The sequence below is a fragment of the Penaeus japonicus genome, unplaced genomic scaffold, assembly GCF_977035675.1.
Source record: "Penaeus japonicus unplaced genomic scaffold, GWHDUDI00000001_assembly GWHDUDI00000025, whole genome shotgun sequence".
Classification (NCBI taxonomy): domain Eukaryota; kingdom Metazoa; phylum Arthropoda; class Malacostraca; order Decapoda; family Penaeidae; genus Penaeus; species Penaeus japonicus.
This window is the reverse complement of record NW_028234427.1, coordinates 30330866-30340865: the sequence shown is the minus strand read 5'-3', so window position 1 is coordinate 30340865 and position 10000 is coordinate 30330866. Positions and strand designations below refer to the sequence as shown.

The 10000-nt window shown below is 40.5% G+C and overlaps 1 protein-coding gene across 1 annotated transcript in view; it reads right to left on the bottom strand.

Annotated features, from left to right (window-relative positions):
* Nucleotides 1-105: 105 nt before the first annotated feature.
* The window catches only part of LOC122249459 (uncharacterized), an 11666-nt gene continuing 1771 nt past the window's right edge, over nt 106-10000 (bottom strand). The window contains exons 2-6 of the mRNA XM_043010352.2: nt 9328-9457; nt 5080-8615; nt 4115-4227; nt 3703-3810; nt 106-1627 (exon numbers count right to left, since the gene is read on the bottom strand). Of these exons, the coding sequence (XP_042866286.2) occupies nt 1324-1627; nt 3703-3810; nt 4115-4227; nt 5080-8615; nt 9328-9451 (4185 nt within the window). The 5' untranslated portion in view covers nt 9452-9457 and the 3' untranslated portion in view covers nt 106-1323. The remainder of the gene's footprint in view (nt 1628-3702; nt 3811-4114; nt 4228-5079; nt 8616-9327; nt 9458-10000) is intronic.

Here is a 10000-nt window from a genome sequence, read left to right as displayed (position 1 = left end):
GGAACTGAATTTTGGGAAAATTTTGCAAAGGTATGAAACAAAATGACTCATAATATCAATAACATCTTTTCTCACTCCAAGAAAATAGGAATTCAATGATACAACTTTTATTAAATATCATTTATTTACTAAAAATAAGTAAAAATAATAATAATAATAATAAAATAAAAAGTTTGAGAATCTAACATATAAAAAGGACATTCTACCTGAACAAGCATGTAATTGTTGATTCATTGCAGATCCCACTGTTTTAGGCATAAAATTTAATGCATTCTATATATACATGGCACAATTTTTTATACTCGGAGCCAAAGAAACAGCTTTATATTTTCACATATATATGCCAACGTCAATTAGGTCCACACTATGCACACTAACATCAGAGTCTGCATTAACAAAACAGTAATCACTCAAATTCTTATATTTGTCTTCTAATGTATATGATCTATGAGGTATTCTTTTTCCATACATCATTATGTTACAAAAAGTTATAAATATAATATTCAAGAGAAAGTTACAATGATTTACTGGAAGAACAAAATTAATCTAAAAATCAGCAAATATTAAATGATACTTTCAATAGAGCTGGTGTGAGGTTTCTGAAGTACGCACCTTAAAATAAAACAAATATTTCACATAATGGGATATTGGCGGATTCCAAGGAAATAATAAAGAGAACCTATTGAAACAATTAAATCACATAACTTTCAATTTTCCCAGGACAGAAAACAAGAAGAAACCTTTCAAGATATACAATTACACTTCCACATTATAACTTAAGATGCTTCTTTTGAATACATACTCCACCGTTCAGCACTGACACCCATTCAATGGGTAATGTCATAGCTCTTTAGTGCAACGAGCAACTGCCATATTATGAACCATTATCACATTTGCCTTGTTTAGATGAATATTTGGTATTGCCTGAACTTACTTTTACATTCAACTTCTCAAATCTTTTTGCTAACAGGTACATATTGTAATGAGTTTGTAACTAGCATACTTTCTATACATCCTAGAAAAGAGCCTACATTTATAAACAATAAAGAGATATGACAGATAAATTGAATTCCATGATGAAAAGAATAAGGAAACGGTAAAACAGAAGGAAGAAATTGGGGACGAAAAAAACATATTCTTAAAACATCCAAAATGTAACAGCTCGTGGATGAGAATAAAATACAGAGGCACTAGCTCATTCTTCTGTACATATATATATATTGTCTTTAGCATAACCTACCATAAATAACTTAAAAACTGATAGAAAATTATCTCATTGTCAAACATAAACTTCATCAAGTCAGTAATCCCTCAAATCTGCTGCTATTTCCCGCTGGTCTTCAATTTACCAAACTCCGTGCTGAGGATCTTCATGACGTCAGCGTGTTTCAGGTTGTCCCTCGACTTCTTGACGGAGCCATAGTTCTCCTTGACAAACAGTGCAAAGGCCCCGGGTGTCCTTGGGGTCTTCGGGGGTGCCTGCGAGGGGGTGCCGCCAGGGACGCTCAACTCCGACCCTTTCCCTCTCCCTCTGCCAGCCTGGCTGTTCACGACCAGCTCAAATTTGCCGTAACAGTAACCACACACTTTGCGGTCCGTGTCGAGACTCTTGGAGTGGCGGCCGATGCTGTAAAATAGGCATATGGATTTATAAGTGCACTCATCACAGGCAATATTGTTTAACATGTCTATGCATCCATAAGTATTTGAGGGAAAAAACTCTAAATGGACATATCCCAATACAGAGATTTTTAAAATTATATTTGTCTGTTTAGATAAATCTTCAAAGATAACTGAGATGAAAATAGCAGCAAAGACATTATATCTATTTCTTTTTACATATAACACATCTTCCTTGAAATTTAAAAAAATAAAAAAAGGATATGAAGAAGGAATAAGGAACATTAAATTTCTACCTCTTTCTCTTACCGTTCATCTTTATTCTACTCTCCAGTAAGCTTACAAAAGAGAGAAAGAAAATGAAAACAAAAATAAGCTATATTTTCTACGTTTTTTTTTTTTTTTTTTTTTTTTTTTTCCATGAAACAAGACTTCTCTACATCTCCTAATAATATAAACATAGGTAGAGTGTCTCTAAATGGAATGGTTTTACTCATATGTTCAAATATAACTTTTTTCATTGCAACTACAAATTCACAGATATTATACATATAGAAAAAATCAAGGAATGAGTAGGGGGGGGGAAAGGGAGAAGGAGAAGGAGAAGGAGAAGGAGAGGGAGAGGGAGAGGGAGGAGAGGAGAAGGAGAGAGAGGAGAGAGGAGAAGAGGGATAGGGAGAGGAAGAGGGAGAGGAGAGGGAGGGGAGAGAGGAGGAGAGGAGGGAGGGGAGAGGGGGAGGAGAGGGGAGAGGGAAGAGGAGAGGAGGGAGGAGGGGAGGGGAGGAGGAGGGAGGAGGAGGAGGAGAGAAGAGAGGGAGGAGGAGAGGAGGGGGAAGAGAAAGAGGAGGGAGGAGGGGTAAGAGAAAGAGGAAGGGGAGGAAGGGGAGGAGGGGGGAAGGAGGAGGGAGGAGGAGGAGGAGGAAGGGGAGGAGGAGGAGGAGGAGGAGGAGGAGGGGAGGAGGAGGAGGAGGAGGAGGAGGAGGAGGAGGAGGGGAGGAGGAGGAGGAGGAGGAGGAGGAGGAGGAGGAGGGAGGAGGAGGAGGGAGGAGGAGGGGGGAGGGGGAGGGAGGAGGAGGGGAGGAGGAGGAGGAGGAGAGGAGGAGAGGAGAGGGGGAGGAGGAGGGGAGGGGAGGGGAGGAGAAAGGAGGAAAGAGGAGGAGGAGGAGGAGGAGGAGGAGGGAAGGAGGAGGAGGGAGGAGGCGGAGGAAGAGGAGAAGCTGGAGAAGGAGGAGGAAGAGGAGGAGGAGGCGGAAGAAGAGGAGGAAGTGGAGGAGAAGGAGGAGGAGGCGGAGGAAGAGGAGGAGGCGGAGGAGGAGGAGGAGGAGGAGGAGGAGGAGGAGGAGGAGGAGGAGGAGGCGGAGGGGGAGGAGGAGGAGGAGGAGGAGGAGGAGGAGGAGAGGAGGAGGAGGAGGAGGAGGAGGAGGAGAAGAAGAAGGAGGAAGGAGAGGAGGAGGGAGGGGGAGGAGGGGGAGGAGGAGGAGGAGGAGGAGGAGGAGGAGGAGGAGGAGGAGGAGGAGGAGGAGGAGGAGGAGGAGGAGGAGGAGGAGGGAGGAGGGAGGAGGAAGGAGGGAGGAGGAAGGAGGGAGGAGGGGGAGGAGGAAGGGAAGAGGAAGAGGAAGAGGAAGAGGAAGAAGAAGAAAAAGAAGAAGAGGAAGTTTAAGAAGAAAATGAAGAAGAAGAAGAAGAAGAAGAAGAAGAAGAAGGAGAAGATTAAGATGATGAAGAAGAAGATGAAGAAGAAGATGAAGAAGAAGATGAAGAAGAAGAAGAAGAAGAAGAAGATGAAGAAAAGATAAAGATAAAGATGAAGAAGAAGAAGAAGAAGAAGAGGAAGAAGAAGAAGTAGAAAAAGAAGAAGAAGAAAATGAAGAAGAAGAAGATGATGAAGATAAAGAAAATGAAAAAGAAGAGGAAGAAGAAGTAGAAAAAGAAGAAGAAAATGAAGAAGATGAAGAAGATGAAGAAGAAGATGATGAAGATAAAGAAAAAGAAGAGGAAGAAGAAGAAATAGAAGGGGAATAACAAGTAAGATTTTAGTTCCTCCAACCCATATGTCACAAGAGAACATGGACCGTGACCTACCTGTATGAACAGCGGGTGCACCTGTAGGTATATTTACAGGCGATCTCATAGGAGTGACATCGGCTGATGGCAGGAAGTTCGGGAAACGCCGCTCTAGCTTTGGCTGCCCTGTGTAAAGGAGGAGAGTGTTACCATCTTTGTAAAAATTGATTTCCTTGACAGTTTAAACTGTTTGTGCTGGTTGACGTGTTAGCAGATCAGCGTAAGGTTTCAATCTTTCTGGGTGACGTTCTAGAATGTCGAGATCTCTCCATCAAAACATATGTTTTACATTGTTGCATGCGAACATAATCATAAGAGTTTCATTTGTATAAACACATTTTTATTCACTTGTGAAAATAATGCAAACAAAAAAAAAAACTCTGACTATCATACACAGAAAACATGCACAATACCGATTCCCATGACTAACCAAGCTTTCCAGAGGGGGCCATGGCCGTCTTTGTAGCCGGAGATGATCCAGGCGGCTGCATGACACAACTCGTGTATCAAGGTGTCTCTTAATCTTTCTGCAGCATCTATAACCTAGAAATATGTAATAAAATAAGTAAGATAAATATATACAAATCTATTATTACAAACACAGACATATGTATATATATCATGAGCGGAAAATACAGAGTAACATACTACAGAGTAAAAGTTCTAATAGAACTGGAGACAAAAAAATACAAGGTTAATAGACTAAAATAAACCAGAATGAAAATAATATTTTAAAAAATGTAGTAATTATACACACTCTACAGCTACATGATATCATAGTGTTTAAAAGTCTACCATGCCAATGAAAGCCTCACTGAGTTAGAAAATTAATGAGAGCACTTATCCTTGTCTTCTCTATCTATCTATCTATCTGTTTATCCATCTATCAATATCTATATCTCTCTTCCTTTTTTTCAAAATTATCAATTACATGATATTTCGCAGCCCATCTGAATGTTTAAAGATGAAATTATTATACCTTAGAAGCTTAAAATTTGGAAATCTTACTTCTGACATTGAAGTAACTTTATATAAGATATATAAAATAAATAAAAGATACTTGTTACAGATACTTGTGATGAAATGTTCAGTAATTTTTCTCCTATGAATTGATTAATTGACGAGAAAACAAGTAATGTATTTGTAATTAGATGCAAGAAAAAAAAGCAGAAAATGCAGAAATAGACTTAAAAGCTGTCTGTACATGGTTTTCTTATCAATATCAGCATAAAATTTCAAAATACCAGAGGAACTGTGGCAACAATACTGAAACATACATATATACTAGTTCTAACTACCAATGAAATCATAAATGTTGACTTCCAAAACTATGGCTGAAAATACCAAAAGCACGGTTATCTGCATCGAAAAGCAAACAAGCATGAGTATTTTTACCTTTGTAGAGAGTTCAATTCTGGCTCCTCGACCATTGGCCTTCGAGCGATCAATCTGATAGTAGCAAAAGCCGGCCGTCTTGGTCATCCTGGCGTTCCACTTGATGTTCATGGAGGCGGGGAGTTTATTTTCAAAAGCATGAGTGTTATAATAAGTGTAGAGCTTTTCTGCCAGCTGTTCTTTGCTCTTCTTGAAGTTTTTGGTATATAGGAGTGCTTCAGGATGGCAGCGATTAAGATTAACGTGCTTGGAAAGTGATGCGAGGAATGATAGTGTTGGTGAGACATCGAGACCCCTATTCATCTCTCTCACCTTGGAAACCTGTCTGTTGTGCCCTTCGGTCTTGGGCAGCGCCTTGGGCCTACCTCTGCCCCTGTTCTTTGGGGTCACCAGGGGATACAGCGTCGGAGCAGGTTTTTTCACTTCACTGAGGGAGAAAACCTCATCAGAATCAGAGTCAGACGAGAGAGTGATCGTTGGGGAGTCTCGCCATGAAGAATCTGTGGATGATTTTATAGTGACGCTTTTTTTGGTGGATCTGACAGAGCCCTTGGGATCATTGACTTTGCCTCCCACCTTAGAATCTTGGGAGGTTTTCCTTTTTGATTTAAGATCTTCTGTAATACTTCCACGGCTCTTTGAATCTACACCATTGAGTTTTCTGTTTGCCCTCTCTGAAAGGGATGGGAGGTAAAAGCTAACATCTTCTTCATCCTCATCTTCATCGTTTATGAAACTGTCCTCATACCTATCTTCATCTTCAGGAGGGTGTATTACTTTCTTATCCATTGCAATTTGCTTTTTAACACTTCTGAGGTACTCCTCAAAACTATCATCATCTTCATTGCTGTCCCCTACGTCTGGGTTAGAAGGCACATAAGATTCCTCCAGTTTCTGTCTGCTATTTTTTTGTGATTCATATGAAACATTGTTTTCACTGTTGTCATCATATTCTTCCTCTTCTTCCTCCTCCTCCTCCTCCTCACCTGATGCCTCTTCCACCTGAAACAAGAAGCTATCTTCTTCCTCACTTTCATCACTAGTTACAATCACAGCTGGCGCCTTTTTGGTTTTTCTTTTAATGGGTTTTTCCTCCTCGTCACTCGAGCTGGTATTCACACTCTCCCTACCTTTACTGCACCGCTGGGTTTTCTTGATGCTCCCCAGAAAGGCACTTTCGTTTTTCCTCCACTCTGTACTATACAGTTTGTCAAGCTCATCCTGGACAGTTTTCAAATCTAAAGCACTAGTGGTTTTTGTAAGGCTTTTAGCTTTTGGGCTGAATTGCTTGTCTGTTCTGTTTTTGCCAGGCACACTGGATCTTACAGGGCTGTCAGGGAAAATATCTGTGCAAGTGGTCTGTTCTGTTCTGTGGTTTTCTTCTGGGTCTGGTAGGGACACAAATGATGAATGGTCATCTTCATTTCCCTCATAAATACCATCACTATTTGAACTTTCGCTGTCAGATATTATAACATTCTTTGCATTTCTGCTTCTTCTCTGATAGACATTAATGGATTCTTCATTATCTGAATGGACTGTAGGGCTTCTGAAAAACTTTGGGGAGGTGGCATCTTTTCCAACTGTGTAAACTGATTTTTCTGATTGTCTATTACTTCTACATAGTTCTTCAGAAAGTCGCAGGTGAAAGGATTCTCCAGCACTCAGTTCACTGTTCTTGTGACATTTTCCTTTTATAGTATTATGATTTTCGTTAATAGACATGCATGAATCCTCTTTGCTTCTGTCCAGCTCCTTCTCATCAGGGGACTCTTCCGATTCTGAGCAAATGATTTTTGCTGAGGTTTTAGATCTTCTCCTAAAAATGTTATCACTATCTTCACTATCTGAATTACACTTCTCCTTTTGAACCGGACCGGATGAGCTTTCGTCTCTGCTAGCACTACTGATTTTCCTCCTCACAAGAGCCCTTGGACTTCCAACTTCATGCAGCAACTTTAGTCTTTGTGAAGTCTCACACGACACAGAGTCACCAGACAGCGAGTCGTCTACAGCTTTTTGACTGACAGACCTACTAACGTCGGAGTCATTTCTTTGCTTGAGGAAACTTGTACCAAAAGAGCTGTCCTTAAATGGACTTGATATTATCCATCCAGCCACAGTGGGAGAAGCAATGTCAGGGATTATCGCCTTGGGGCCTCCTGGGGAACCAGCTCTTACTGCATCAATATCTCCCTGATTTCCTTCGTCACAATGCTTCCTATACTGCCGCTGTGGGAGAGCAGGTACCCGGGCCTCTTGATTTGATATAATTTCATCATCATCAGAGTCCTGTGTGTTCTCTGAGTTAGATGAAGCCTCTAAATTTCTTGACGATTCTTTATATTCGTATCTTAGCACTTTTGGCGGGGCTTTCACAATTCTCACAGGCTGATGATAATTTCTTACAGGTAGGACACTGCTAACAATACTAACATCTTCGCTGATGAAGGAATGGAACTCTTCCTGAGAAGATACAATCTCTGGTTCCTTTTGAATCTGATTTACCTGAGCATTAATGGCAGTCACATTTGTTCCTATGTGTTTGGCTACTCTGTGTTCTATGTGTATGTCTTCCTCCTCATCTGAGCTTTCTGATATAACTATGGTCTTAATAGTTTCTGTCTTTTTCTTCTGTGTATATCTGGGCGACGTATAAGGAGTGGAATTATTAGAATCAGAGCCTGGTACCCGATCTGTCCTGAGTGTGAGGGACGACAGGTCAGACAGACCTGGCATGAGGCTCTCTCGAACATGATGTGCTGGCCAGCCAACTGTTGTGCTGTTGAGGGCTTTGTTATTTGGATTTTTCTTAGCACTTCTCATAATATCAGCACTTCCAGTAATTATAGATTCATCACAGAGGAAATTATTATTCCTATTACTTGAACAAACAACTTCAACACTTTCTTCAACAATGTTATTCAGAGGTCTTTGAGTTTTAACCTTCTCCACAAATTTTCTAAAGCCAACAGGTGCATTGTTCACTTTGGTGGAGGTTGAAAACTGTGTCTCATTCTGGCTTTGACAAGTGTAATACATCAGAGGGATCTTCTCCACTTTAGGAGCCACGTAACCGTTTTCCTTTCCGTGGAAGTATTCAACAAAGCTACCATCATCAATATCTGTGAAGATGCTGTCCCTTCTAACGCTTGGTTCTTTGGACTCCTCTTTTTTATTTCTTCTTCTCACGGTTACATTGTCACTCGTTCTGGCTGGTGCTTGTAATGATGTTCTATTTCCTTGACTTGGACTGTGGATCGTGCTTGTCCGCAACACTTGGAAATCTACCGTGCTCTCTGGATCGCCACAGAACAGAAGATCGTTGTCCTCTTCCGAGTCCGTTTCCTGCGTCAGACTCCTTTCGTCCACCGTCTCCAGGCTGATCTGGTTGTAGCGGCTGGAACTTCCAGGAAGCCGGAAATCTTTATTCCTGCGTAGGTGTCCTGAGCTTCGGTTTTCCTTTTCCACATACGTAGATGGATGCTGCTCTCGGTCTGGAGATTTTGCGGTCTTGAGGGAGAGCTTGTTTGATTCTGATGGGGGATAAAAGAGATATGTATAGTATAGACAAATACTAAACGTGAAAACCTAAGTCTTGTGATGAATACCGACAGTCCCTTTTTAAGTATACTGGAATTGTAGTTTTTGATCAAGGGATATTTCTTAGCTGATATGTAATATTTTGCTCTGTATTTTAGAATGCTTTTGCTTAAGTGCATATGATGCCTTTCATGAGTCCCTAGGGTGTAGGTACTAAATAATTTATTCATAAAAATACAAATATATCAGTTTCATTAGTTAAACAAGATAAAAACTTGCTAAAGTGCTTCTACTTAAGTAAAAATCTTCTGGCCAAGAACTTATGAATATAGTTGAGTATCTTATTCAATTTTTTCCCTTGGTTTTTTAGTAATGAATAATTTTCCTATCCACCCTACCCTCAAAATCAAATGAACAATGTATGATGTATTTTCTGTTGGAAAAAATCTGAAAACCTTCAGTGGGAGAGTACCCTCAAAGTAACACCCAGCAACATTTCTTCTACTAACAATGATGCAAGAAGGTCAGAAAAAACTGAAAAGCATGAGAAACAAAAAAATCAAGCAAGCAGGCCCCCACACCCTGATCTAGAGCAATTATCAAACTATTTTCTTTACTTTAGGGGGGTGGGGTCTTTTTTTTAACAAATAAAAGGGTCACAGAATAGCAAGAATATTAATCAAAGGTAATCCCATTATCCCTTACTCTGGCTAGGGAAGATGCGTCTTCTCCTGGAGGAACCATTGGGACTCATTCCGAAGGGAGTCAGAGGTAAGTCTGCAATGTCCATAGACAGACGAGTCGAGTTGCTGTGCCTGGGCGTTGCCATTTCGATCTGCAATGGAAGGGATGCTCGTTAGAAAAATAACTTGAAATACTGTGATTCATGTTAATGATGAAGTAGCTTTATAAAGTGTTGAATGAATGTTATATGCTTTAATGAATATGTACATTAGTGATGATGGATGGTATCTATACATAGCATAGCTTTCTATACTGTGAAAATTGAGGCTGCTAACTATTTTGTGAACTACATAGGAGTAGAGTTTTATGGTTGTGTCTGTAGTAGTTCTCGTGCTGCAGCCTTCCAAGGTCACTGCTACCCCTCCTTTCTCGACGTTTTAATTACAAAACAATAATGGTCTAGAATCTGAGGCTAGTGAAAAACCATTGTCTCTGCACCACTAACTTTCCTCTCATGCAAGTGATCGATCTCGGTAACAAACCTGGCATAGGGGCTAGTGCACTCTGATTATGTTCCTCGTGCCATTGGATTAAAAAGGAACATGGAACCGGTAAACTATCGAGCCTGAAAATAATCACATCAATGCTGAGGCCTTGATGGTTTTAGCTTTTAAGATGAGGACAAAAATCATCC